At 43.8% G+C, this 27,322-nt stretch overlaps 1 protein-coding gene across 2 annotated transcripts; it reads left to right on the top strand.

The window, feature by feature from the left end:
* The first annotated feature begins 344 nt into the window (after positions 1-344).
* Positions 345-25,645, top strand: fh (fumarate hydratase). 2 transcript variants are annotated; one of them, XM_085980306.1, is made up of 10 exons: positions 345-498; positions 8,115-8,249; positions 10,180-10,290; positions 12,588-12,764; positions 13,170-13,352; positions 16,604-16,769; positions 18,506-18,709; positions 21,364-21,491; positions 22,369-22,522; positions 25,429-25,645. In XM_085980306.1, the coding sequence occupies exons 1-10, from the start codon at positions 388-390 to the stop codon at positions 25,569-25,571; spliced, it is 1,512 nt and encodes a 503-aa protein (XP_085836432.1). In that variant the 5' UTR covers positions 345-387; the 3' UTR covers positions 25,572-25,645. The 2 variants fall into 2 exon arrangements, with proteins under 2 accessions (XP_085836432.1, XP_085836434.1); XM_085980308.1 differs by lacking the exon at positions 345-498 and adding an exon at positions 548-1,116.
* The last annotated feature ends 1,677 nt before the right edge of the window (positions 25,646-27,322 follow it).

The following is a 27,322-nucleotide window of genomic DNA, read 5'->3' as shown; positions in this document are numbered from 1 at the left end:
CTTTGTAATATTATATAATATGTAACTGTGAAAACATAGAACCATTGTCTGCACGTCTCATATCAAAATAACCCTAGTTCCATTGACGTTAGCAGTATCTCGACTTTGTAAACTTTACTTTGGAGTTTTATCAATATTGCAGTTAGGCAATAGATCAAAGTTCGGGTTTCAACATGTAAACAAACAACAGTTCAGAATTCCAGAACAAGAAAAAACAGATCATGTTTTAAACTTTTTTAAAAAAAAGCATATCTTCTGGTTTCCTTTTCAGATATTTAATAACACTACATTTAATTGCGGTTGCTGCGTGCTTTTGCCTCTGTCTGCAGCTCCATCTGGCGGCCTCTCCCACTCTGCCCTTGGTCCCTCCCCGGCCTCCTCTTCACCATGTTCCGCTTTCTCCGAAACCTCCAGCGGTTCCAGGCCAAACTCCAAGTGGCAAAGACCGCGCAACTATTTGGCAGAAGCTCGCACCCGGCCGCCATCAGCAAGAGGATGGTGAGTGCAATAAAATAAACTCCTGCACCGAGAGAGAGGCGCGCGCACACACACAGGCCGAGCGGCCTCTCCCGCAGTGCGGCTGGAGCACCGAGTGAGCACCCGGCAGCTCCGCTCACACCCGGCCTCCTATCGGCACTGTTAAAAATGTTATTTCTCTTTGCGTCTTTTTGCCACCTTATTGGCTCCTGCAGTGTGCGCAGCCCGGGGTTGCCTGGGTTTCTCCGGGAGACGTTCCATTGGGCAAGGTCACGGACAACCCCATAGGGAGCCATCGGGGTCACTTTGAGGATAAAAACGTGTCCCCTCCCCCCTGCTTTTGTTTTATATTCATTTAAATAAATGCCAAAAACTATTTGGTGTTGTTTGCATTGCTGCTTTCCCTGTTACTAGTGTTTGTACTGCTGCTTTCCCTGTTACTGATGCACATAGGTCAGGAAACTATCCAGCACACCGGCCTCAGATCTGTTTACCTCGTTTTTTCTTTTTAAATAAGAACCGTACACAACACGTTTTACTTTCCCCCCCTTCCCCACCGGCTGTGAACAAATGGATTGCAATCTTCGTGCTCCTGTTCTTGTAAAAGCCTTCTTTGAGACCAGCGAAGGAGTGCATATGGTAAGTACAGCAGGCAGACATCTTTCTTTTCTCGTAGGTTATAATCTTAATTAGTATCATTGTTAGTAGATAGTTGTAGAACTACAGGATATTATTATGGAGGAGTGAAGGGTATTTACTATTTTTAAATTCATGCTGAATCACAATTATAAATTTATATAGAATTTTACAGAATAGAAAGAAGCCTTTGAAAGTGATATCCACTTAGTCTCTTTTCCCAAACCATTAAAAAATTTTAAACAAATATTTACAACTTAAAAGTATTTATCCACTTCCATTTTTAAAGTTATGGATTGGCAGGATATTCTGTGAGTTAATAATTGCTTTGAAACCAGTTTTTTATCCTGAGGATTGGAGCACCAAAATATCTAACACATTGCAATGTTTTCCAAAAGGGGGGCAGATAGATTTGTAAAAAAATGAGTTCGAACTTGATCACACGAAGGCAGGAAGTTTGAATGGTGAAATATGTTACTCAAAAGAAGGCAGAGCAGAAAGGGAGGGACTCCTCCCAGGAGAAGATGGAGTGACAGCATCAAAAGCTGGAGAGTTGCCAGCTTGATCCAATGTGTGTGTATATATACATAGTGGGCTCAGGACTGACTTCTGGAGCAGATCCAAGGTGTGTGTTCCTGCCACCAATCCTTTTTTATCAGAAATGAGGAACTGATGACAGGTTGTAAAATTAGTTAAAAAATCAACCTATCAGACTTGCATTGTCAGCTAAATGATCATTTAATATAGTTAACTGCTGGAAAAGGCTTTGAGTGTTGCAGCTGCTTTTTCAGCCATTGTAGTGCAAACCTTTGCAACATGGATTTCTTACTTTAATTGTCATTTTAACTTTACATAAAATTACAACATGTTAATGGTAGACTTGATTAATGAGGAAATGTGAGGTTATTCACTTTGGGAGGAAGGATAGAAAAACAGAATATGTTGGTGTGAAACTATTAAATGTTGGTGTTCAGAGAGATTTAGGTGTCCTCGTACAGAAAACACAGAGTTAGCAGCAGGTACAGCAAGCAATTAGGAAGGCAAATGGCATGTTGGCCTTTATTGCAAGGGGGTTGGAGTATAAGAGTAGGAAGTCTTGTTACAATTGTACAGGGCCTTGGTGAGACCACACCTGGAGTACTGGGCACAGTTTTGGTCTCCTTATTTAATGAAGGATATACTTGCCTTGGAGGCGGTGCCACAAAGGTTCACTAGATTGATCCCTGGGATGAGAGGATTGTCCTATGAGGAGAGATTGAGTAGATTGGGCCTGTACTCTCTAGAGTTTAAAAGAATGAGAGGTGATCTCATTGAAACATATAAGATTCTGAGGGGGATTGACAGGGTAGATGCTGAGAGGCTGTTTCCCCTGGCTGGAGAGTCTAGAACTAGGGGGCATAGTCTCAGGATAAGGGGTTGGGTATTTAAGACTGGGATGAGGAGGAATTTCTTCACTGAGGGTTGTGAATCTTTGAAATTCGCTACCCTAAAGGGCTGTGGATGCTGAGTCTTTGAGTATATTCAAGGCTGAGATAGATTTTTGGACTCATGGGGAATCGAGGGATATGGGGATTGGCCGGGAAAGTGGTGTTGAGGTCGAAGGTCAGCCATGATCTTATTGAATGGCGGAGCAGGCTCGAGGGGCCGTAAGGCCTACTCCTGCTCCTAATTCTTATGTTCTTATGCTGTCATTGTGTTCCTCTATGTACAAACCCAGTAAACAGATGATAGTCTCTTATTTTTCAGTTCTGATGAAGGGTACCCACCTGGAGCATTGATTCTGTTCTCTCCACAGAAGCTGGCCAACTTGCCGTGTCCCTTTTAAGAAATTGTTTTTGGTTTTATACACTTAAATTCCAATTAATAAACTAGTGAAATGCACAAAAAGGCTCTTTTGCAAATAATGTGAAAGTGAAAAGATTTTCAATATGTATTTTTAAAAATGTGCAGCCAATATATGTTACTCAAAAAGCACTGGCATCTGATGTTTGTTATCCCAAGACATAACCACATTTTAAGAAAAAGCAATTTTTTTGCATTAAGTTTTCAGAGTGCAGAATTTTCTGGGCATTAGAATACCTAATAATAATAATGAATAAAGGATACTAGCAGCCGTACTGTAAAGTGGAGATGTTAGATCTGAACATTGAGTTTGAACAATAGGTTCAACCTATGAGGAAGAGCTTGAAGTTGATCCAAGCAAGTCAAGAGAACAGCTTTTGTCAGCTAGTAACAGTGATTTTGGTTTTTATTCTGAAGTATGCTGTGGACTGAGAGAACATGTGAGGATATTTCTTTCACTGAAAACGAAAGATCATTGAGGGTTAGTCCTCAGTGTTTTGAGTCATGGAGGTGAACCTCTTCAGAGTCCTGTTCCAAAGATGACGAAGCAAACTTATTAATGCCAGGACCTGCTGGACTACTAGTATCCAGTGTCATTGCTGACTGGAATAGCTTGGCTAGGGGAGCAGTTGACTCTAGCAAACAGGATTCAGCCCTCCTGCCAGGATGTTGTCAGGCTCCATAGCCTTTGCTGTGTCCAGTGCGCTCAGCTGTTTTTTAATGTCATGTGGAGCTAACCAAATTGAGGCTGGTTTCCATCGCACTGGAATTGGGTATATCTTTGTGCAATACAGTGGCACTTTTTTAAAAATTCGCTTATGGGATCTGGGCGTCGTTGGCAAGGCCAGCATTTATTGCCCATCCCTAGTTGCCCTTGAGAAGGTGTTGGTGAGCCGCTGCCTTGAACCGCTGTAGTCCGTGTGGTGAAGGTACTCCGACAGTGCTGTTAGGGAGTTCCAGGATTTTGACCCAGCGACGATGAAGGATCGGTGATATACTTCTAAGTCAGGATGGTGTGTGACTTGGAGGGGAACTTGGAGGTGGTGGTGTTCCCATGCGCCTGCTGCCCTTGTCCTTCTAGGTGGAAGAGGTCGCGAGTTTGGGAGGTGCTGACGAAAAAGCCTTGGCGAGTTGCTGCAGTGCATCTTGTAGATGGTACACACTGCAGCCACGGTACGCCGGTGGTGGAGGGAGTGAATGTTTAAGGTGGTGGATGCGGTGCCAATCAGATGGATTGTTTTGTCCTGGATGGTGTCGAGCTTCTTGAGTGTTGTTGCAGCTGCACTCATCCAGGCAAGTGGAGAGTATTCCATCACACTCCTGACTTGTGCCTTGTACTGTAGATCACAGAATCACAGAAACCCCACAGTGCAGATAGAAGCCATTTCGGCCCATCGAGCCTGCACCGACACATATCCCACCCGATCCCCGTAACCCCTACCCCAACACATATCCCAACCTATCCCCGTAACCCCACGTATTTAATCCCCCTAACACTAAGGGTCAATTTATCATAGCCAATCAACCTAACTCGCACATCTTTGGACTGTGGGAGGAAACCGGAGCACCCGGAGGAAAGGCTTTGAGGAGTCAGGAGGTGAGACACTTGCTGCAGAATACCCAGCCTCTGCCCTGCTCTTGTTGCCACAGTATTTATGTGGTTGATCCCGTTAAGTTTCTGATCAATGGTGACCCCCAGGATGTTGATGGTGGGGGATTCGGCGATGGTAATGCCGTTGAATGTTAAGGGGAGGTGGTTAGACTCTCGCTTGTTGGAGATAGTCATTGCCTGGCACTTCTGTGGCGCGAATGTTACCTGCCACTTATCAGCCCAAGCCTGAATGTCATCCAGGTCTTGTTGCATGCGGACATGGACTTCTTCATTATCTGAGGAGTTGTGAATGGCGCTGAACACTGTGCAGTCATCAGCGAATAGCCCCATTTCTGACCTTATGTTGGAGGGAAGGCATCAAGGGGTATGGGGAGAGAGCGCGAATATGGTAGAGATAGAAGATCAGTCATGATCATATTGAATGGCGGAGCAGGCTCGAAGGGCCGAATGGCCTACTCCTGCTCCTATTTTTCTATGTTTCTTTGTCATTGATGAAGCAGCTGAAGGTGGTTGGGCCTAGGACACTGCCCTGACGAATTCCTGCAGCGATGTCCTGGGGCTGTGATGATTGACCTTCAATCACCACAGCCATCTTCTTTTGTGCTAGGTATGACTCCAGCCAGTGGAGTGTTTTCCCCCTGATTCCCATTGACTTCAGTTTTACTAGGGCTCCTTGATGCCACACTCGGTCAAATGCTGCCTTGACGTCAAGGGCAGTCACTCTCACCTCACCTCTCGAATTCAGCTCCTTTGTCCATGTTTAGACCAAGGCTGTAATGAGGTCGGGAGCCGAGTGGTCTTGGCGGAACCCAAACTGGGCATCAGTGAGCTGGTTATTGGTGAGTAAGTGCCGCTTGATAGCACTGTCGATGACACCTTCCATTACTTTGCTGATGATTGAGAGTAGACTGATGGGGCGGTAATTGGCCAGGTTGGATTTGTCCTTTTGGTGGACAGGACATACCTGGGCAGTTTTCCACATTGTCGGATAGATGCCAGTGTTGTAGCTGTATTGGAACAGCTTGGCTAGAGGCGCGGCTAGTTCTGAAGCACAAGTCTTCAGCACGATAGCCGGGATGTTGTCGGGGCCCATAACCTTTGCTGTATCCAGTGCAGTCAGCCTTGTCTTGATATCACGTGGAGTGAATGGAATTGGCTGAAGACTGGCTTCTGTGATGGTGGCGACCTCGAGAGTAAGCCGATATGGATCATCCACTCGGCACTTCTGGCTGAAGATGGTTGCAAATGCTTCAGCCTTGTCTTTTGCACTCACGTGCTGGGCTCCACCATCATTGAGGATGGGGATATTCATTGAGCCTCCTCCTCCCATTAGTTGTTTAATGGTCCACCACCATTCATGACTGGATGTGGCAGGACTGCAGGGCTTTGATCTGATCCGTTGACTGTGGGATCGCTTAACCCTGTCTATAACATGCTGCTTCTGCTTTTTAGCATGCATGTAGTCCTGTGTTGCAGCTTCCCCAGGTTGGCACCTCATTTTTAGATACGCCTGGTGCTGCTCCCGGCAAGCTCTTCTACACTCCTTATTGAACCAGGGTTGGTCCCCTGACTTGGTGGTAATGGTAGAGTGAGGGATATGCCAGACCATGAGGTTACAGATTGTGGTGGAATACAATTCTGCTGCTGCTGATGGCCCACAGTGCCTCATGGATGCCCAGTTTTGAGCTGCTAGATTTGTTCTGAATCTATCCCATTCAGCACGGTGGTAGTGCCACACAACACGATGGAGGGTGCCCTCAGTGTGAAGACGGGACTTCGTCTCCACAATGACTGGCAGCAGTGACCACCGCACAATGCTGTCATGGGCAGATGCATCTGCGACAGGTAGATTGGTGAGGATGAAGTCAAGTAGGTTTTTCCCTCGTGTTGGTTCTCTCACCACCTGTCGCAGGCCCAGACTGGCAGTTATGCCCTTCAGGACTCCGCCAGCTCGGTCAGTCGTGGTGCTACCGAGCCACTCTTGGTGATGGACATAGAAGTCCCCCAACCAGAGTACAGTCTGTGTCCTTGCTACTCTCAGTGCTTCTTCCAAGTGGTCTTCCACATGGAGGAGTACTGATTCATTGTCTGAACTGCAATGGGTATCCAGTTGTGCTAGGATTAATGCTTGACTGTGGGTCTGCGATTGATCCAAGATTGCAACATCCACATTTGGGAGTTACTTATTTTCTACAATCATGCAGCAGGTCAGAAATTGGTCCAATAGATTTGCTCATCACTGCTGTCATTAACCTTCTCAAAATCTCTCTTTCAGCAAAAAAAAAAAAATCCTGCTTAGTCAACAGTCACACAATTCTACACCCATTCGTTTTACCGTCATGTTAAAGAGCAACTCTGATAAAGAACAGCAGATGCCATGTTTCGCCCTTTAAAGCTCACACTGAAGCCGTTTGGAAAAAGTTGCTTCCTCTAATATTTATAATTTTTCAAATATTTAATTATGCACATGCCTATTTTCAGTGAAATATTTAAGTACTGTGACGTGACGTCACTGAAAAGCTCCAACTGATGTTTAGAAATGATTAATTTCACGTACCATCTAAGTGCTGGTAAAGATCCAGATAAAACCGTGGCAAAATGAGTACTGGTTGAGCCATGACTCCAAAACGTTAGGTGAGGGCACAGTAGTAATAATATTCAAACTCTTGGCGGGGGGGGGGATGATTGAAAAGGGCCATTCTAAGATGCAATATTACCCTAATTTTGTTAATGCTATCAGACACATCTGTACTGGAATTCCCTCCCTAAACCTCTCTACCTCGTTTCCTTTAAGATGCCCCTTAAAACCTCCCTCTCTAACCAAGCTTTTGGTCACCTATCCTAATACAGGAAACTCTCGATTTACCAGCACCTAAATAACTGGAAATCTCTCTTAACCGGCAAAATTCAGGAGTAGGTTCAGGTAAGTTTTACTTCATATTAGTGGCTGTTCCTGGATCTGTGGCTGTGTAACCGGGGTTCCTGCACCTGTTGCTAAGCAACAGGGACGCCTGGATCTTGTGGCCGGGGTTCCTGCACCTGTTGCTAAGCAACAGGGATGCCTGGATCTTGTGGCCGGGGTTCCTGCACCTGTTGCTAAGCAACAGGGAAGCCTGGATTTGTTGCTGTGTACAGAGCTCTCGTACCTTTTACTATACCTCACTGTAATCCGGACATTTTGATAAACCGGCACCACGTCGGTCCCATTGGTGCCGGATAAAAAAGAGTTTCCTGTATCTGTTTATGTGGCTCAGTGTCAAATAACGCTCCTGTGAAGCACCTAGTGATGTCTTACCAAGTTAAAGACGCTACATAAATGCAAGTTGTTGTTTGTTTGTGTGTAGAGGGAAACCATTTTCTCGAAACAGCCATTGCTCGCAATCGATTGAAGATTTAAAAAGATTGTTTAATTTCTGTCCATGATTTCTAACTTTAGGCATGCTTCACCTCTCATGGAGTCTCAGATTTAACTTGGAAATGACACAAAACATTTTTATGCGATTTACTGAAGGAACTGAAACAATTGATGGTCTGTTTGTTTTTCCAGGAAAGCTCTGATGGCTACAGAATTGAATACGATACCTTTGGTGAACTGAAGGTGCCAAGTGGCAAGTACTATGGAGCCCAGACAGTTAGATCAATGATGAACTTTAAAATCGGAGGGGAATCTGAGAGGATGCCAGTAAGTAATTGGCGAAGTTTTAATTTTAAAGAAAACGGTTGGCAACTGATTCTTTTAAGCGTCATAATTTCCCCCCACATTCCTTGTCTCACCTCGTATTGCAGTAAATTTTAATTATTTCTCTAATTCACTTGGTGAAAAGGTTGCTTTGTTGCAAGCCTCTGAACGTGCAGTAATTGGTCGGGATTATAACTGATTTAAAGAAAATAGCAGGATTGCCTCATTGCAGCTTCAGGCCAAAATCTTGAGAATTGAAACTGACATCTTGGTGAGAGAATTTTTTAATTATGTAATTAAATACCTTTTTTAAAAAATAAAAAAAAAAATTATTTTAGCTTTTGTATCACTGATGCACCAAAGATAATGACGTGGCACTCAAATTGGTATTGAATATGTCTAGTTTGCATGGCAACTCTGCAGGCAAATAATTTTACCTAAGTGTTAATTAAATAGTGTGGATTGAGAATCATTTTAAGTGATTTAATAAAAAAAGGAAATAACTGTGGATTTTCCAAGAGATCTCGTGTGACAGTTTTCTTCCCACTAAAAAATAAATCACAGGATAAAACCTGTTTTACAGTATAAAATGGAATTAGTGCGTGACAGTCTGAAATAAAAATGCAGTGAAGCACGCCGTATAAAATCTGCATAAATTGCACTTCACGTGTCCGAGATTGAGAACTTGGCGCTGTAAGGATCACAGGCAATGTTCCCCCTAAGCTGCGTGGCCGCGCAGTAATCTCAAAGGTCCCGCGCAGGCCACTCACCGGCTTTTCCATTGTAAAGACCGCGCATGTGCAGAAATTTAAAGGGACCGCGCATTAAAAGAAACGGGCCGCGCAGAACAAAGCACAGCTGACAGGGAACATTGACCACACGTAGAGCCCCACTTCTCAGCACTCTGTGGTGCTGCATGTTGATGCGTCACTGAATCCACTACTCAGTGCTGCAAGGGGAGGAACTTTAGGTTCATTCTGGATGCATGGGCTGAATGGCCTTCCTTATCTGTAATTATCTTGTGATACGAGGGCTGTTGTACATTACCTTTTCTTGCTGCTGAAATTGGTCCTTTTTAAATTTGGAAATTCTGCCACATTTGTTCTCGTAGCAGTAATGGTCCGTGGTCCTTTCTGATTATCCACTCACAAGCAGCGCAGACCTACACTGCTTGGGAGGGAGGATAGAATGTCCTGCAGCACTTGAAAGAAAGAAAGAAAGAACGAACCTTCATTTCTCAGCATGTCCCAAAGTGCTTCACAGCCAGTGAATTACTTTTGAAGTCTAGTCACTGTTTTATAGGTAAATGCAGAAGCCAATTTGCACACAGAAAGGTACCACAAACAACAAGTGACCAAATAGAGTTTTATCCATATTGATTTAGGGATAAATGTCAGCCAGGCCACCGGGAGAAAGCCCCTGCTTTACCTCAAAGAGTTTGTGATCTTTTTGAACTCATCTGAACAGGCAGATTTAAACTTGTTTAAATTTTCATCTGGAAAACCCTTCAGTTTAAATTTTTTTTTAATGCTGTTCAATTTCTGACGACCGAAAGGAGCTGACTGTGCCATCAGTGAATCGCTGGAAGTTTTACTGGCTGTTGGCGCCCAGCAAGCATGATTTTGTGTGTGATTCAGTAAGCACATTTGGAGCGCTGTCTTCACTGCCCAGGGATGCAAGTGAGCAGTGCAATTGCAATTTCCCCAACTGCAGCATTCAACCGGCTCTCTTTGAATTGCTTGTTCCAATATAACAGCCATAAGTGAACTAGATAACAGATCATCTGTCACTAAACTAAAACTAAACCATGAGGAAATTACATTCTTTACTAATTCAATCGACATGCACTTTCCAGGCACATTATTTTAATACAACCCTTCTGTGAAGGAGAGAGAGATGTTCCATGTTGCTTCATCTTTGTTTTTGTTCACAGATCCAAGTGATAAAAGCCTTTGGCATTCTGAAGCGAGCTGCTGCAGAAGTGAACGTGGAATATGGTTTGGATGCAAAGATTGCAGATAGTATTGCAAAGGCAGCAGATGAGGTATGAACAGCCTGAAGGGTAATGGTTTATAACTTGTATCATGGTGCATTCTGAGGGGGAATGAGTAATAAGCCAGGATAGCTGAATCGGGAGGCAGGGAGAAAAGGCAGGAGAAGCTAGTTGGGATGAGAGAAAGCAGCCTTAATAGCTTTGTCAGAACTGGGACAGACCATGGTCAATGGCAGTGGCAGGATAGAGAAGATCGAAAATGTCCAGAGGGGGGAAATGGCATTGTTGGACATCCGGGAAACTTGTAAAGGGGCAAAACCTTTTAAAAAATAAATTAAAAGGTAAAGTTAGTCCTTACTTTGCTACTTACATTTACCAGGATGGCTGACATGCTGGCGGCTGAGAAACTCAAAACGCTGCTCTATAGTGACACCCATTGGCCAGATTGTGCAGCTTCATACTTGACTCAAAGCAGTTTATTTTAAACCATAATCTCACTATAAAATAGCAGGTATTGTGTGACACTTAGTGTTATGTGTTATCAAGCATTGTGTGACCGTGAAGTTGTGATAACTTTTAATATTATAAATCCTACAGGCATAACTATTGCAGGTAAATGTGGACACTTTTATAATAGAATTTCTCTTCAGAGGAGGTTGACACAAGCTTTCAATGGAACACTTGCCCCATGAACTGAATTTAATATATAATAGATCGCGAAGACACCCTTTTAATATGAAAAATTTCAATAGTATTGGCGGGGTGGGGGGGGGAGTTTATATGTGTTACTACACCCATTTCCAATTTTGCTACGAATAGCAAATAGCGATATCTTCACCCCCTCGCCCCACCAAAAACCTCCCATTGTTCTGTGTGTGCATAGGTACAGTTTTCTTTGTATTGGGGAAACCTTCACAATGGCCGTAACCTATAGTATTTCTTGTTAGAAAGGAAATGGGGCAAAGCACTTTCTGTTCAAAGTACATCTCCTATCTCTATTTGGAAAAATTATGAAGATCAATATGTTAATTACCTTATTACAACAACACAGATTTTGCCCCCTCATGAAGGCCTCTTCATTTTGTGCCTCCTTCCCTCCAGAGTCACTCCAGCGACCTCTGATACAGAGAGGGGATGTCAGCTTCCGGGAGAAGCTTGATTCATCGCTGTATATGATCAGATTCAATCAGACAGTTGATAATACAAATAACTTTTCAGTGTTCTGCTGACTCACTAAGCATGACTTTCAGAAAATTACATTAAAAAGAAAAGATACAGAACACAATTGCAACATAAGTTTTAATCTGTATCACGAAACTTATGTCAATGTAGTGTCTTACTGGCGCCAAAGGACCTAGTAAAGAAAACACTGATTATATTTTTCTGGCTATAAGTGCCGATAATTCCATTCCTATTAAAAAGACCTTGAATGTGGTGCGATGCTCGAAATCTTTTGAGTTTAGGTGTTGTAGTGCAAATCAGTCACTTCTGTAATCCTTGCTACAATGTTTTAAGAATCACATTCCTTGAAAATAGTCAATTTGTGTAATAGGTGTTTTGGATTTTTGGGTTTATAAGTCATTGGAAATTAGCCCCTAAGCATTCAGTGCACACTGGAAACTACTAGTGCTGACCTCCAAGTCACCGGCCCAGATATTATAGTCTCAAAGAAGCAATGAATCACATCCACTCTCTGCTGCAATTGCAGAGCATAAACACTAACATGGACTGGTTGCGCCTAAAGGCCTATTTCCGTGTTGTAATTTTAATGTTGTTCTATGTAATCCCGCCCCCTTTTTCTGCCCGCCCTCCCCCCAAAAAATCCCAATACTGGAAATCTCATGGGAGAAGATAATAATTGGTTCATGGTAGCACTATTACAGCAAAATGTAGTATTTTAAGAAATGTAGTGATTATGAACTTTTTTTCTGCTTAAAAACATTTTTCTCTCTTTCCCCTCCCTTTTGGAAATTTCCCAGCAGTATTTGTTGTAATACTGTAATCTAGCCAGTGGGTGGTGTTTTGCAATTGTACAGCAGTATTTTGCAGTGCTGTCCAGCGGCGACAGTAAGTTACAATTGCATAACTTCATTGAATAAAGAAGTTTGATTAGTAGCGCGAAATATCAGTATTAGATATGATAGCACAACAAAACTTTACCATTCCACTTACGAATCCCAATGTTCTTTGACTCGTGCAATATTCTATACGTTGTGTATTATGATAGTAAGAACAGTTTATTCTGTTTCTGTTTTTCTTTATCAGTTAAGGTGAATAAAAGTTGGTGCTGTCTTGTCCACTTGGTACAAGGATCTGAAAATGAGGTTTGCTGTGTGTTTATTGCGCAGGTGATTGCTGGGAAGTTGGATGATCACTTTCCTCTGGTGGTATGGCAGACAGGTTCTGGAACACAAACTAACATGAATGTGAATGAAGTGATCAGCAACAGGGCAATTCAGATTCTTGGAGGTAAACTGGGCACCAAGGATCCTGTACACCCCAATGATCATGTTAACAAGAGCCAGGTACTGGTCTAGGCCTCCGTTCTGTCCCCTTGGAGTTTAAAACCTCTTTTACTCTTTCACGGTCCAGGAAAAGAGCAATGGTGATTTGCAGTGTTATTTTTGTTCTATATGAACACCATTTGTTATCTCAAACGTAATAGGAAATGTATTTTTTTTTATCTGGGGGGAGGGCTCTTTCAGAAATGCGACTGTCTTAATGCACTAGAAGGTTCAATTTTAATTTGATTGCAGTTATTTACAAACAAAGTTGAAATTTTGCGGGTGCTCTATAGTTTAAAGTTGTTTTAAAATGCAGCCTATAAAAATAATTTTATACTAATGGTGCATTTAATGATTAAGTTCAGTACAGAGTCAGTTTTGATCTGTGGTTTCCCCCCCCCCCACCGCTCTTTCCCTCATTGCCAGAGTTCCAACGATACCTTCCCGACCGCCATGCACATTGCTGCCGCCAAAGAGGTCCACGAGGTGCTGCTACCCGGACTGCAGAAGCTCCATGATGCACTGGAGGCCAAGGCCAATGAGTTTGCTGACATCATTAAGATTGGCCGCACTCACACGCAAGATGCTGTGCCTCTGTCATTAGGGCAGGTAGGTTAAAAGAAAACTTAATCTATTGCACCATGAAATCTCTATAATTATAATTATAATTATAATCAATTATTATTAATCATTTTAAAAAGATAAATAGAGGAAAAATGTGAATGTTTAAAATCTGACCTAAAAAGGAGAAATTGCTTGAAATGCACAGCAGGGCAGTCGGCATCTGGACGAGAAAGGCCCGTTTAGTGTTTCAGGTGGGAGCCGTCGTCACAAGCCACCAGTCCGCATGAGGAGTTTCCTTTGATTGATGCTTCTCGATCAGCGCTACTGAGATTTGGAGCTCGCCCTGTGGGCCACAGTAAGAATGACGCTCCAGCTGGGCTGGCCCAGCAGTGTGCTGTGCCACTGTTCTGCCCATAGTCCCGAGTACTAAAGCCACTTTAACTTTGCAGCAACAAAAGCAAAACACTGCGGATGCTGGAAATCTGAAGTAAAAAAACGGAAAATGCTGGGAATTACTCAGCAGGTCAGGCAGCATCTGTGGAGAGAGAAACAGAGTTAACGTTGCAGGCCGATAACCTTTCCTCAGAACTGTTCTGACCTTTCGTCAGCGGCCTGAAACGTTAACTCTGTTTCTCTCTCCACAGATGCTGCCTGACCTGCTGAGTAATTCCCAGCATTTTCTATTAAATTTTGCTGCAGCTCTAAAGCGTTGTCCAATCGAAATTGCTGACTAGCCACAGGCATGGCTATGGCTAAAACACTTTAACCACAAGCACTAATTTTAGTAGAAAACACCTTGCATGTAGTACAGGTTACAAAGATCATCTACCATTCAGTCAATTGTAAAGAAAATCAACCGAAGTAGAAAACGGGCTACCGATTCGCTAGCGCCCATTTTGTGATATCACTGAAGACCAATTTCACCCCCATTCTCTTTCACCAAAGTTTTGAATTCTGGCATGAATATCAGACAACAACAACTTGTATTTATATAGCACCTTTAACGTAGTAAAACATCCCAAGGCGCTTCACAGAAGTGTTATCAAACAAAATTTGACATGCTACATTAGGGCAGATGACCAAAAGCTTGGTTGAAGAGTTAGGTTTTTTAAGGAGCGTCTTAAAGAGCAAAAGAGAGGTAGAAAGGCGGAGAGGTTTAAGAAGGGAATTCCATAGCTTAGGACATTGGCAGCTGAAGGCAGGGGTGCCAATTGTGGAGCGATTAAAATCGAAGATACGCAAGAGGCCAGAATTAGAGGAGCGCAGATATCTCGGAGGGTGTTGTAGGGCTGGAGGAGGTTACAGAGATAAGGAGAGGCGAAGCCATGGAGGGATTTGAAAACAAGAATGAGAATTTTAAAATCGAGGCATTGCTTAACCAGGAGCCAATGTAGATCGGCGAGCGCAGGGATGATGGATGAACGGGACTTGGTGCAAGTTAGGATACGGGCAGCAGAGTTTGGGATGACCTCAAGTTTCCAGAGGGTGGAAGATGGGAGGTTGGCCAGGAGTGCATTGGAATAGTCAAGGAGCGAGGTAACAAAGGCATGGATGGGGGTTTCAGCAGCAGATGAGCTGAGGCAGGGGCGGAGTTGGGCGATGTTATGGAGGTGGAAATAGCCAGTCTTAGTGATGGCGCAGATATGTGGTTGGAAGCTCATCTTGGGGTCAAATACAACACCAAGGTTACAAACCGTCTAGTTCAGCCTCAGACATTTGCCAGGGAAAGGGATGGAATCAGTGGCTAGGGAACGGAGTTTGTGGCTGGGACCGAAGACAATGCCTTTGGTCTTACCAATATTTTTAGTTGGAGCAAATTCCAGTACTGGACAAGCAGTGTGACAATTTAGAGACCGTGGAGGGGTTGAGAGAAGTGGTAGTGAGGTAGAGCTGGGTATCGTCAGCGTACATGTGGAAACTGACCCTGTGTTTTCAGATGATGTCGCCAAGGGTCAGAATGTAGATGTAGAGGGGGCCAAGGATAGATCCTTGGGACACACCAGAGATGATGGTGTGGGAGCGGGAAGAGAAGCCATTGCAGGTGATTCCCCGGCTACGACTGGATAGATAGGAATGTAACCAGGCGAGGGCAGTCCCACCCCGCTGGCGAGTGTGGAGAGACGTTGGAGGAGGATGGCATGGTCAGCTGTGCCAAAGGCTGCAGACGGGTCGAGAAGGGATAGTTTACCATTGTCATAGTCACACAAGATGTCATTTGTGACTTTGATAAGAGCCATTTCGGTACTGTGGCAGGGCGGCAACCTGACTGGAGGAATTCAAACATGGAGTTCCGGGCAAGATGGGCACGGATTTGGGAGTAGTTGTTGATGGAGCTGCTCATTATTGTTTGGACTGGCCTGTAGCAGTTATTCTGATTGGTCAAGCTGGCCATGATGACGGCCCCCTTCTGCATATAATATTGCTGGTGTTTCCATGGTGTTACACACCATTTTAGCAGATCGCCAATATGCAGTAAACAAGTTAATAAAGTGCACAATGATCAAAATACTCTCGCACACTCTGCTTTTCATCTGACCAACAAAAGTTGTATTAAGATCACATGCCCAACAATGGTGTTTATTAATTATTTTTAATTTACTAATCAAAAGTGAAATTATCCCTATCTGGATTCCCAATTAGCTACATGTGGCTAACTTATTGGAGAACGCTGCTCTAAAGTGACAACTGGCTATTGGCACCTACTTTTCATTCTATAATTGTCATAGCGAATTGATTTGCTGCATGTGTTTCTAGGTGTGGCTGCCACTGTTAAGCTAGATATCAAGTGTGAGTTGGGAAGAAGCTATTTGTAAATTTTTGTGTTCATCAAGCAAGGGATATTAGTGCTGGTGAATAGAACATTTTCCAATTCGAGCACACAGTGTCCGTATCAAACACTCACTGATGAGGTTTAGCAAGGTCAGATGTAAAACTCCCTCTACTCTGCTCTAACACTGTGCATTAGCCCTGAATTCAGCAGAGTTCCGTTATGGCAGCAGTGGGTTTTTTCCACTTTCCCACACTAGCAGTTCTTGCAGCTTCTTTGAGCAAAATTGCGGCCACTTTTATGCTGTGTCCCATACCAGGAACTGGACTGAAATTACCCAAGTGAAAAGAAACCTTCATCCCATCAAGATAAAACCTAGACTCTGCAAAACCATTTTTTAAAATGCTGTGTCCGTGGTATCCTGTTGTGAAGTATTCTTTCAAATTGGCTGAGTTACATTGTGTTAGGTATTTGTTTTAAAGTATTGATTTGAAATTCACAGTCTGTTGTTGCATTTATTCATGTTTAGGAATTTAGTGGCTATGTACAGCAGATAAAATATAGCATGGAACGGATTGCGGCTGCAATGCCGAGAGTATATCTGCTAGCAGCTGGCGGGACCGCAGTGGGAACAGGATTGAACACGAGGATAGGGTTCGCGGAGAAAGTGGCTGCCAAAGTCTCTGAGCTCACAGGTCAGACGGAGCATTGAACAGTATCTGTGCCATAGCTATTATTGATGATAATTCAGTTCTCTTTTAAAGTATTCAAATTTTACCATCTTTTACTGATGAACACAGTCATGTGAGGTGAACAAATCCAGTGTGTACCATTGCACAGAGCTGAAAAGAAAAACCACGAATGCTGGAGATCTGAAATAAAAACATCAAAATATGATCAAGGTTTTCCAAACATTAAACCCTCTTTTTCTGTTTTGGATAGCAACTGACCTGCTGTGCATCTTGTATGAGGACGCCATTCTCCCTTATACAGTACATATTGGGTAATATATTCCACAGCAATGTAATTACTCATATTAGGCACACCCTGCCACAGCACTTGCCTTGTATATTTTGAAATAATGGCGTTTAACAAGATTAGAAAAGTGCACTGAATTTTTGACATGTTAGAAAGAAAGAAAGACTTGCATTTATATAGCGCCTTTCACGACCACCGGACGTCACAAAGTGCTTTACAGCCAATGAAGTACTTTTGAAGTGGAGTCACTGTTGTAATGTCGGAAACGCGGCAGCCAATTTGCGCACAACAAGGTCCCACAAACAGCAATGTGATAATGACCAGATAATCTGTTTTTGTTATGTTGGTTGAGGGATAAATATTGCCCAGGACACCGGGGATAACTCCCCTGCACTTCTTCGAAATAGTGCCTTGGGATCTTTTACGTCCACTTGAGAGAGCAGACAGGGCCTCGGTTGAACGTCTCATCGGAAAGACGGCACCTCCGACAGCGCAGCACTCCCTCGGCACTGCGCTGGAGTGTCAGCCTAGCTTTATGTGCTCAAGTTCCATGGAGTGGGACTTGAACCCACAACCTTCTGACTCAGAGGCGAGGGTGCGACCCACTGAGCCACAGCTGACACTAAGCATGTTATTGACCTCTCCCTTTTAGGGTATTCTAAACAATCCTATTTTTTTTGTCTTTTCTATTTTTTCCATTTCTTGTCTCCAGTCTTGCATTAAAAGACTAAGGCCTAGAAATTGGGTTTTGGCTTAGCCAGGGCTTTAGCGCCGGAAATTAGTGCCGGCGCTAAGTCCCCTGCGCGCGCCAAAAATTCAGTGGCGCCGCGCCCAAACGGCTGCCGGCGCTACTGAAGGGTCTTAGCGCCTGGAAAAGGGCGCTAACTGCCGTTTCGCGCCGCAATTCCGGCGCTGCGGCACCCGATGCGGTGCGGCAGGCTGGGGAAGTGCAGGCCTCCTCCTTCCGTTAAGGAGGAGCTGCCTGCACCCGGCCGCGGCCCGCGCAAATCTCCTCAAAAATGAGCCCGGCACCTCGGACAAGTGCCGGGCTTGCATCTGTTCCGGGGGGGGGGGTGGGGAGAAGTCCGGGGAGGGAGCTGCGGGCAGGCGGCCGGCGGGAAAGCGGCCGGCCGCCGCGCCTCCTTAAACCGCAAAATCGGCGCTAAGGGCACTGAATTTCTAGGCCTAAATCCCTGCAGCTCTGGCTCACAGCAAAACAAAATCAATCTTGCTTTGATTAGTGAGTGGTTCTTCTGTGTTCAGTGGGATTAAGCGATCAAATGCTGGGCAGGACCATCAATACCTTTTTGCACAGAGAAATGTTTGTTTTACCTGCCGTTAATACTGGCAGTGGCTGGCATTCGGCGCACACCAGAACGTGTGCCTACAGCCCAATTTGGCAGGTGGTAAGTCGCAGCGTGACCACAGAAAATAATGTTGTCTCTGTTTTCAGGTTTACCGTTTGTAACTGCGCCGAACAAGTTTGAAGCCCTTGCTGCGCACGATGCCATGGTTGAACTGAGTGGTGCCATGAATGTTGTTGCCTGCAGTTTGATGAAGGTGGCCAATGATATTCGTTTTCTGGGCTCTGGACCTCGCTCTGGTTTGGGTGAACTCATCTTGCCTGAAAATGAGCCAGGGAGCAGCATCATGCCAGGTAATTCTGCAATCTGTGTTCAAACTAAGTACAGGAAAGTGTCTGTCAAGTTGCTGTATGTTGCTACCCTGTCTTGTGGAATGGATGCATGCAACAGAAATCTATAACTTGTGGCTTAAACTTTATCACAACACATTTTCAGTTTTACAAAGTGATGCAATGGAGCAAAAGAGCAGATATACAGGAAACTCTCGATTTACCTGCACCTAAATAACCAGAAATCTCTGTTAACCGGCAAAATTCAGGAGTAGGTTCAGGTAAGTTTTAATTCATATTAGTGGCCGTTCCTGGATCTGTGGCCATGTAACCGGGGTTCCTGCACCTGTTGCTATGCAACAGGGACGCCTGGATCTGTGGCCGGGGTTCCTGCACCTGTTGCCATGCAACGGGGACGCCTGGATCTGTGGCCGTGTATGGGGCTCTCGTACCTTTTACTGTACCTCTCTGTAATCCGGACTTTTTGATAAACCGGCACCACGTCGGTGCCGGATAAAAAAGAGTTTCCTGTACTTATAAGACCAAGCTTACCCCTGCAAAAATCTAAGTTGGTTCGCAGAAAGTTTGTGGTTTAAATCCCTTCAGCAGAACAACACTAGGAAAACTAGACTGATGTATTCCTGTCGGGGAAAGGTAGAGTATGTGCTGTAGGCCCATATCTCTGGGCTTTAAAAGCACTGCTGCTTATGCTGGTATATAAATGCCTACCATAGTCACATAACATCTTTGCTATTTTAGTGGAGGCTCTCATTCATTTATTTTAAATGTATTAATGCTTGCATTAAAGTAGTAGACAAATGAATATTTTGTGAATCTGCTAACGTCAGCAGCTCTATTTTCTATGGTTTTAATGGTTTGCTGTTGAGAGTTTCCTGTTGTGAATTTAACTGCTGTTTAATGGAATTTAAAGGTGATTTCCTCATCTTTGCAATAAATTGTTTAGCAAGTTAGAATTGTGCCATGTACATTTTTGTGTCTATTTTTAATTCCTGTTTTATTTTCTCTTCTCTCTGATGGCCCGTGTACCATATAACATTCCTCAACCAACAGCCCAGATCGGTGACCTACACTCGTGCCTCAGAGTTTCTCCTGTCACTGCTGTAAATGGCACTTTATTCTTTTAATGGGTCCTGGGGCAGCGGTGCTCAACCTCTGTGCATCATTTTCCCCTTGTACTTTAGCTGATGCCACTGTTTGTAATCGAATCATGTTGGAAGCCAAAGAGTTGCAATTTCTAGGACTAAAATGGAGGTTATTTAGCTCTGTGGGCTTAGAGGTAAATGGAGCCATGACAGCAGTTTGCAAAATCCATAAAAATCTGTCCCACTGACAGCATTGTGTCCTTTAAGTACTGTCAGTAGCACAAGTACCACAACTCCACTGGTGTCAGCAGTTCTTCAGTGTAAAAGTGTGTTATGAGCTGAGTGAGGACAACCTGAAATGACCTGTACTCTGATTTTTTTTTTTAATATCGGGGTGAGTATTAATACCACTGTGTTAATCAATGAGTTGGAGGCAGGGCAGGACTTACGACAAGACTTGCAGCAAACAGTGTCTATTTTACAGTAAACAAAGTCTATTTACTCAGGAAACAGAGTATATTTAAACAGAGTCTCTACGTATTACAGTAAGAAAGACTTGCATTTTATATAGCGCCTTTCACGACCTCAGGATCTCCCAAAGCGCTTTACAGCCAATGAAGTACTTTTGAAGTGTAGTCATTGCTGTACTGTAGGAAACGTGGCGGCCAATTTGCGCACAGCAAGCTCTCACAAAACAGTAATATGATAATGACCAGATAATTTTTTTTTAGTGATGTTGATTGAGGGATAGATATTGGCCACGACACCGGGGATAACTGCCCTGCTCTTCTTCGAAATAATGTCATGGGATCTTTTACGTCCATCTGAGAGAGCAGACGAGGCCTCGGTTTAACTTCTCTTCTGAACGACGGCACTTCTGACAGTGTAGCACTCCCTCAGTGCTGCCCTGGAGTGTCAGCCTAGATTTTGTGGTCAAGTCTCTGGAATGGGACTTGGGCCCGCAACCTTCTGACTCAGCGGCGAGAGTGCTACCCACTGAGCCACGGCTGACAACCTCATGACAAACAGAACTCGTGATCGAAACACTCCTGATAAAAAGCAGGATTATTTCTCCAGCAAAATGCAGCGAGTGGAGGATAGTTACAGAATACAAATTATGTGCGTAAAATCAATCCTAGTTACCTACAGCAGTGATTGATGGGGGAATTACCCAATCATCTCCATTCTGGTCGGAACTTGTGATATCACGATATGCAGCCATTTTTAATTTCCTTTTTCCCCATCAGGAAGGGCTTAGCCTGAGTTCAGCGTTCCCCTGACAAGTCGCTGTTTGGGGAAACTGCAGGTGAACCTGATTGTCCTGTGTGTTAGCACTCCAAGAAACTGCACCACCAGGTTTTGGGGACTCACAGCTGACTGAGACAATGTTGGGACTAAACAGGATAATTGCTAAACTTGGGGGAGGCAGTTTCACTTTTAGTTGCTAAAAGCATTTTCTTTTGCTATCGTGTTGTTGCAGTCAAAAATCAACAATTTAACTAAAATCACAATTTCTGGGAATGGGTGAGATTTCATTTTCACAAAGTACTAATTGCATTTTCTGTGTTTTGAAAGGTAAGGTGAACCCCACCCAGTGTGAAGCTGTTACCATGGTAGCAGCACAGGTCATGGGCAATCATGTTGCTGTTACTGTTGGAGGAAGTAATGGCCACTTTGAGCTGAATGTTTTCAAACCCATGATTGTAAGTACTAAGAAAGCTGATTTTTCAAAGGAATTAGGTAGTGTTAAGTGTATGGTCCTTGGCAGATTGCGACATATAAAGTGGTATAACATGAAGAAATGAGTGGCTGTAAAATGTTAATTGATTTTCTTCTAACTACAACTGTATTTGATGCATAGACCTTCATAAATGTGTGTGTTTTAAATAATATAAGAACATCGGTCTATGCTGCTGCGCTCCACACGAACCTCCTCCCACACTTTACCTCATCTCACCGTATTAACATATCCTTCTATTCCTTTCTCCCTCATGTATTTATCTAGCTTCCCCTTAAATGCATCTATAATATTCTCCACAACCATTTCATGTGGTAGCGAGTTCCACATTCTCCCCACTCTCTGAATTGTATGTCTGGTTTTGTTAAGGCGCTTTAAAAATGCATGAAGCCTACCTTTGTAGTCCTTTTATAAAAAAAAAAAAGAAAGCCAGTATGGTAAACTGAACTGTGTGCTGGAGTGGATGACAAAACAATCTTTAACTTCAGTGGATCTTAAAGGTCTTAATGAGAATGAGACGGTGTTATCCCCACGCACACACTTGTTATTACATAGCACAGCAATTTTGCAGTCAGCTGTTTTAGCTTGAGAGGTCTGATATTAAGGTTTGGTATATTGTAGAACTTTCTGGTGCAGAAGAAAGCCTTTTTTTTTTAAAGTCTACAGTGATGGGTCATCATTGGGTTGGGGGAAAGAGGAGTTTGCATTGCTATTAATCCTCACCATTCCTGATTTGGATGCATTCGATATGATCACAAAGACTGAGTAACGTTCAGCTTTTCATATTAACTACATTTTCTAATCACCAAGATGATTTAATGCATTTTGTTTTTCTCTTCCAGATTAAAAATGTGCTGAATTCAGCACAATTGATTGGAGATTCCTGCGTCTCCTTCACAGACAACTGTGTGGTTGGAATTCAGGCTAACACAGAAAGAATTAACAAGTTAATGAACGAGTCACTAATGCTGGTGACAGCACTTAACCCACATATTGGTAAGAGAGTAAATGGTGGATTTTATTGCTTTTTGAATTTACTTTGGAAAACAGCTGACTGCCAGTAGGAAGCAGAGCGGTGAAATACGTGGGATCAATATTCCTGCTGTGATTGACAATCGCTGCATGGTAAAATCCCTGCTAGATTCGAGTACTGATTTTTGAATGTTTTTGCTCCTCTGTGCTTCTTTGTATAAAGATTCTACTAAGTGCCTACTAAAAACTTAGTGTGTCACCATGCAATGATGGGTAAGACAAAACAAAAGACTAAACCATCTCTTATCTTTGAACGGAGGCCCTACCTTCACAGAATAAAATCTCTCATGGCTGGAATCAGGGGAGCTAGTGGAATATTGCCAACAGTTCCTGAATGGAGTTGTTGACTCAAAAATACAAATGTTCAATCTGAAGTGTGCAACATTTTCAGGGGAGAAACGGTGACCTTTTTGGGACTGCTGTTGTGTCCAGCATAGTAAAAGAACAGCAGGCCAGGCACCATCCGTGGAGAGAGAAATAGAGTCAATGTTTCAGGTCGAAACCCTTCATCGGGACTGTTTCTCTCTATTTCTCCACGGATGTTGCCTGGCCTGCTGAGTTTTTCCAGCATTTTCTGTTGTTATTTCAGATTTCCAGCATCCGCAGTATTTTGCTATCGTAATAGTAAAAGAACAGGTTGCTGACGCAAGAGGCCTCAGGACAGTAGCTCAGCTGACTTGGATGCTAAACCAGTTTGTTAACTGGAAAGTGGGTCTCGGCGGCTCCAACCAGTACCAGTAAATCATTGAGTAAAACTTAGTGGATTGGGATAATTGGCAATGCTATGCTTGGTGCTTCAGTGCCAGTTTGTTGACTTTTGTACTGGTCAATACTGCAGCCCCCGCTTCTCAGAATAAAATAGAGGAATCCACAGCAGGTTCAGGTACTTGTTATCAAGTGACTTGGTACTTTGGAGCATCCATCACTGAATACACCACCAGTAGAGACGTAAGGAACTTGTATGGCTGGCTACCAATGATTTGGGTTGACTGCCATAGCAATACTTTGCATTTATATAGCACCTTTAACATAGTAAAGCATCCCAAGTTGCAGCGCAGAGGCGTGAGGAAGATGGATGCTGAGCCAAGGAAGGAGAAATTAGGAGAGATGGCCCAAAAGTTGGTTGAAGATGTAACTTTTAGGGAGGGTCTTAAAGGCGGAGAGGGAGATGGAGGGTTTAGGGAGGAGATTCCAGACAGTGATCCCTAGACGGTTTAAGGCATGGCTGCCAGTGTTGGAGCCAGGAGAGAAGGATGGCCAAGTAATTAAACTCTACTGAAGTGGATGGGACTGACCTTGGATGAGTTGAAGACTGGTGCTTGTGTACTGCCCTGGTATGGGAATGCTTAGGTGGCACTGGCGTTAACTTATGCAATCCAGTGCACAATCCTTTGTCCTTGAGGAGAATCTGAGACACAGCCTTCAGATTCTGCTCCAGGGATAAACGCCTCAGGCATTTGCTATGTCCACCAGGAAAGGTGAAGACACTTCATTACATTTAAGATGAAATAAATGTGGAGTCATTTTTAAAAATTACTCATTTTTGGTATGCGGAGGTCGCTGGCCGCCCCGGTATTTATTAACCTGAGAGGGTGGTGGTTGGCCCTCTTTTTGAACCGCTGCAGTCTGTGCTGTTAATGTGCTCCCAAAATACTGTTAGGTAGCGAGTTCCAAGATTTTGACCCAGTGATGATGAAGGAACAGCGATATATGTCCAAGTCCGTATGGTGTGTAATTTGGAGGGGAATTCTAAGTTGAGGGCAGTAATTGGCCAGGTTGGAATTGTTCTGATGTTTGTGGACAGGACATACCTGGGTAATTTTCCACAGTGGTGGTTAGATCTGTACTTAATTTTATCCCACATAGCACAATGGTAGTGCCAAATGACACGATAGAGGGTGTCTTCAGTATAAAGATGGGACTTGGTCTCCACGAGGACTGTGCGAAGGTCACCTCTACCAATGCTATCATGGACAGACTTTAATGCGACAGGCTGATTGGTGAGGATGAGGTCAGTAGGTTATTCCCTTGTGTTGGTTCTCTCACCACCTGCCGCAAGCCTAGACTGGCAGCTGTGTCCTTCAGGACGCAGCCAGCTCAGTCAGTGGTGGTAAAACCGAGCCACTCAGTGATGGACATTGAAGTCCCCCACTCAAAGTATATTCTGTGTCCTTCATACCCTCAGTGCATCCTCCAAGTGGTGTTCAACATGGAGGAATACCGATTCATCAGCTGAGGGAGGTTGGCAGATGGTAATCAGCAGGAGGTTTCCTTGCCCATGTTTGACATGAAACTTCATGGGTTCCGGGGTCAACGTTGAGAACTCCCAAGGCCACTCCCCTGTCACCAACTGCATATCACTGTGCTGGCACCTACTGGCGGGTCTGTCCTACTGGTGGGCCAGGATATACCCAGGGATGGTGATGGATGAGTCTGGAACTTTGACTAATTGGTATAATAGGGTACGACTAAGTCAGGCTGTTGTTTGACTAATCTGTAGAACAGCTCTCCCAACTTTGGCCTCAGTCCCCAGATGTTGGTGAGGAGGACTATGCTAGGTTGACTGGGATGGATGTGCCTTCTTCACGTCCTGATTTAGTGGGGTCTTGTTCTGTATGTGTATTGAGTAATACTCTTATCAAGTTAGATTCATCCTGCAGATGCTAATGTATATTTTTGATCAATAACGGCCCATCTAGTTTTTCATTGCCATTTTAGCACGCTTCATATGCAGACAGCTGAGAATGAAATGCACTTGCATGGATTGCTCTGTGGGGTGATGTGAAACACTACCTGCCATGAAATTGCTGGAAGCGGTCTGGGTTGTTAGTAACCAAGGAATAATGGTTTTTATTTCTCATTATAAACAGGCTATGATAAAGCAGCAAAGATTGCCAAGACAGCCCACAAGGAAGGCACAACACTAAAAGAAATGGCAGTCAAGTTGGGATTCCTTACACCGGAGCAATTTGAAGAGTGGGTCAAACCACATGAAATGTTGGGCCCCAAGTAACTTTTCAGAGTACTTCAGCTCCAATTGTTCTAAAATAATGGAAAATAAATGTTTTGTGAAACTGTTAACTGCAATCCTTCTGTGCAATCTTTATTATTTAGCGTAAAGATTACATTGCCAGTGTGCAACGTTTACACTCTCCCCAGCGTTCAGTTCTAAAGAGGAGGAACACAGCACTTGAGCTCATATGAATAATGCTCCATATTTCTTTCTACTACTGCAATCTGCAGCTAAATGAATAGCTGCACCTGAAGCTGAGACTTTGTCCAGGCTTGAGACACTGCACTGCATTTCATAACAGCCACAGTCTAATCACGAGGCAAGGAATTATTGTGCATGATTCACCTGATCAGTAAAAATATGTTGTAACCACCCAAACTTGTGATTTTTAAGGTTTTAATCGAACAGATTAAAATAGTTTGGTACTTTTGGGACCAGCAAACCGAAGTGCCTAAACCTGGCCTTATTGCAGCATGCTGGGGAAGGAACGTTCACGCACATGCTTGCAATGCCCTTGGAGTTTGGAGCGTGGAAAGAAGACAGGTGACCTTGAATATAATGTAGGATGACGCTAACCTGTACTCTTTATTTCTATAACACTTTTCAATGTGCCTTGTACTTGCCAAGATCATAGCAATGTTAAGAAAAAGAGAAACCAACTTATTTCCTGCCATTTTTTTCCTCACCTTGAGATAATCTGAAGAGGCTGTTGAGATACCAAGGACACTAAATAATATTTATAAAATAAACACCATCATAGAATCATTCGGCACGGAAGGAGGCAATTGGACCCATCGTGCCTGTGCCAACTCTTTGAAAGAGCTGTCCAATTCGTTCCATTCTTTCCCCACAGTCCTGCAAAACCATCAAATAAACTGGAAAAGAATGTAAAATGCTATAAGCGGTTCATCCTTACTGTCTGCCGCCAAGTCTCTTTCTTGCTCTCTATTGATCTCTCATCTCCTGTGTATTACTGATGTCTGCTTTACTAGCTCCACTTATTTCTGACTGGTTGCCATCTTGCTCTGCTCTTTCTTTCCCTGACTACCCTTAACACCTTGTTTGCATCCTAAATGCCACAGCAACCACACCATGAGCTTTATTTGGCTGCTGCTTCAGAACAATTTAACAGTCCTCCCAATCACACACATTATATTTTCACAATTCAAAGACAGTCAGTATAATCATGGGAATACTATACTACACTGGTTCCTTAATATCTGTCTGAGGCTGAACCGCATTGTTTGCAACCTTGGTGTCATATTTGACCCTGAAATGAGCTTCCGACCACATATCCGCAGCATAACAAAGACCGCCTACTTCCACCTCCATAACGTCATAACGCCCTTGCCTCACCTTATCCGCTGCTGAAACCCTCATCCATGCCTTTATTACTTCTAGACTTGACTATTCCCTCCTTCTCCTCTTAGAGAAGAAGAACACGACTATTCCAACACACTCCTGGCTGGCCTCCCACATTCTACCCTATGTAAACTTGAGGTGATCCAAAACTCGGCTGCCCGTGTCCTAACTCGCACAAAGTCCCGTTCGCCCATCTCTCCTGTGCTCGCTGACCTCCATTGGCTCCCGGTTAAGCAGCGCCTCGATTTCAAAATTCTCATCCTTGTTTTCAAATCCCGCCATGGCCTCGCCCCTCCCTATCTCTGTAATCTCCTTCAGCCCCACAACTCCGAGTTATCTGCGCTCCTCTAATTCTGCCCTCTTGAGCATCCCTGATTATAATCATTCAA

Source organism: Somniosus microcephalus, chromosome 3, assembly GCF_052327205.1.
Source record: "Somniosus microcephalus isolate GS21.2 chromosome 3, FLI_Smic_1.0, whole genome shotgun sequence".
In the NCBI taxonomy this organism is placed as follows: Eukaryota; Metazoa; Chordata; class Chondrichthyes; order Squaliformes; family Somniosidae; genus Somniosus; species Somniosus microcephalus.
Note: the sequence above shows the minus strand (reverse complement) of the source record. Positions and strands in the feature narration are given on the sequence as shown.

Coding starts and splice junctions, on each gene's coding strand:
- fh (XM_085980306.1), top strand. CDS start 388: ATGTTCCGCTTTCTCCGAAACCTCCAGCGGTTCCAGGCCAAACTCCAA. Junction 499..8,114: donor CCGCCATCAGCAAGAGGATG/GTGAGTGCAATA, acceptor TTGTTTTTCCAG/GAAAGCTCTGATGGCTACAG. Junction 22,523..25,428: donor AGCACTTAACCCACATATTG/GTAAGAGAGTAA, acceptor CATTATAAACAG/GCTATGATAAAGCAGCAAAG.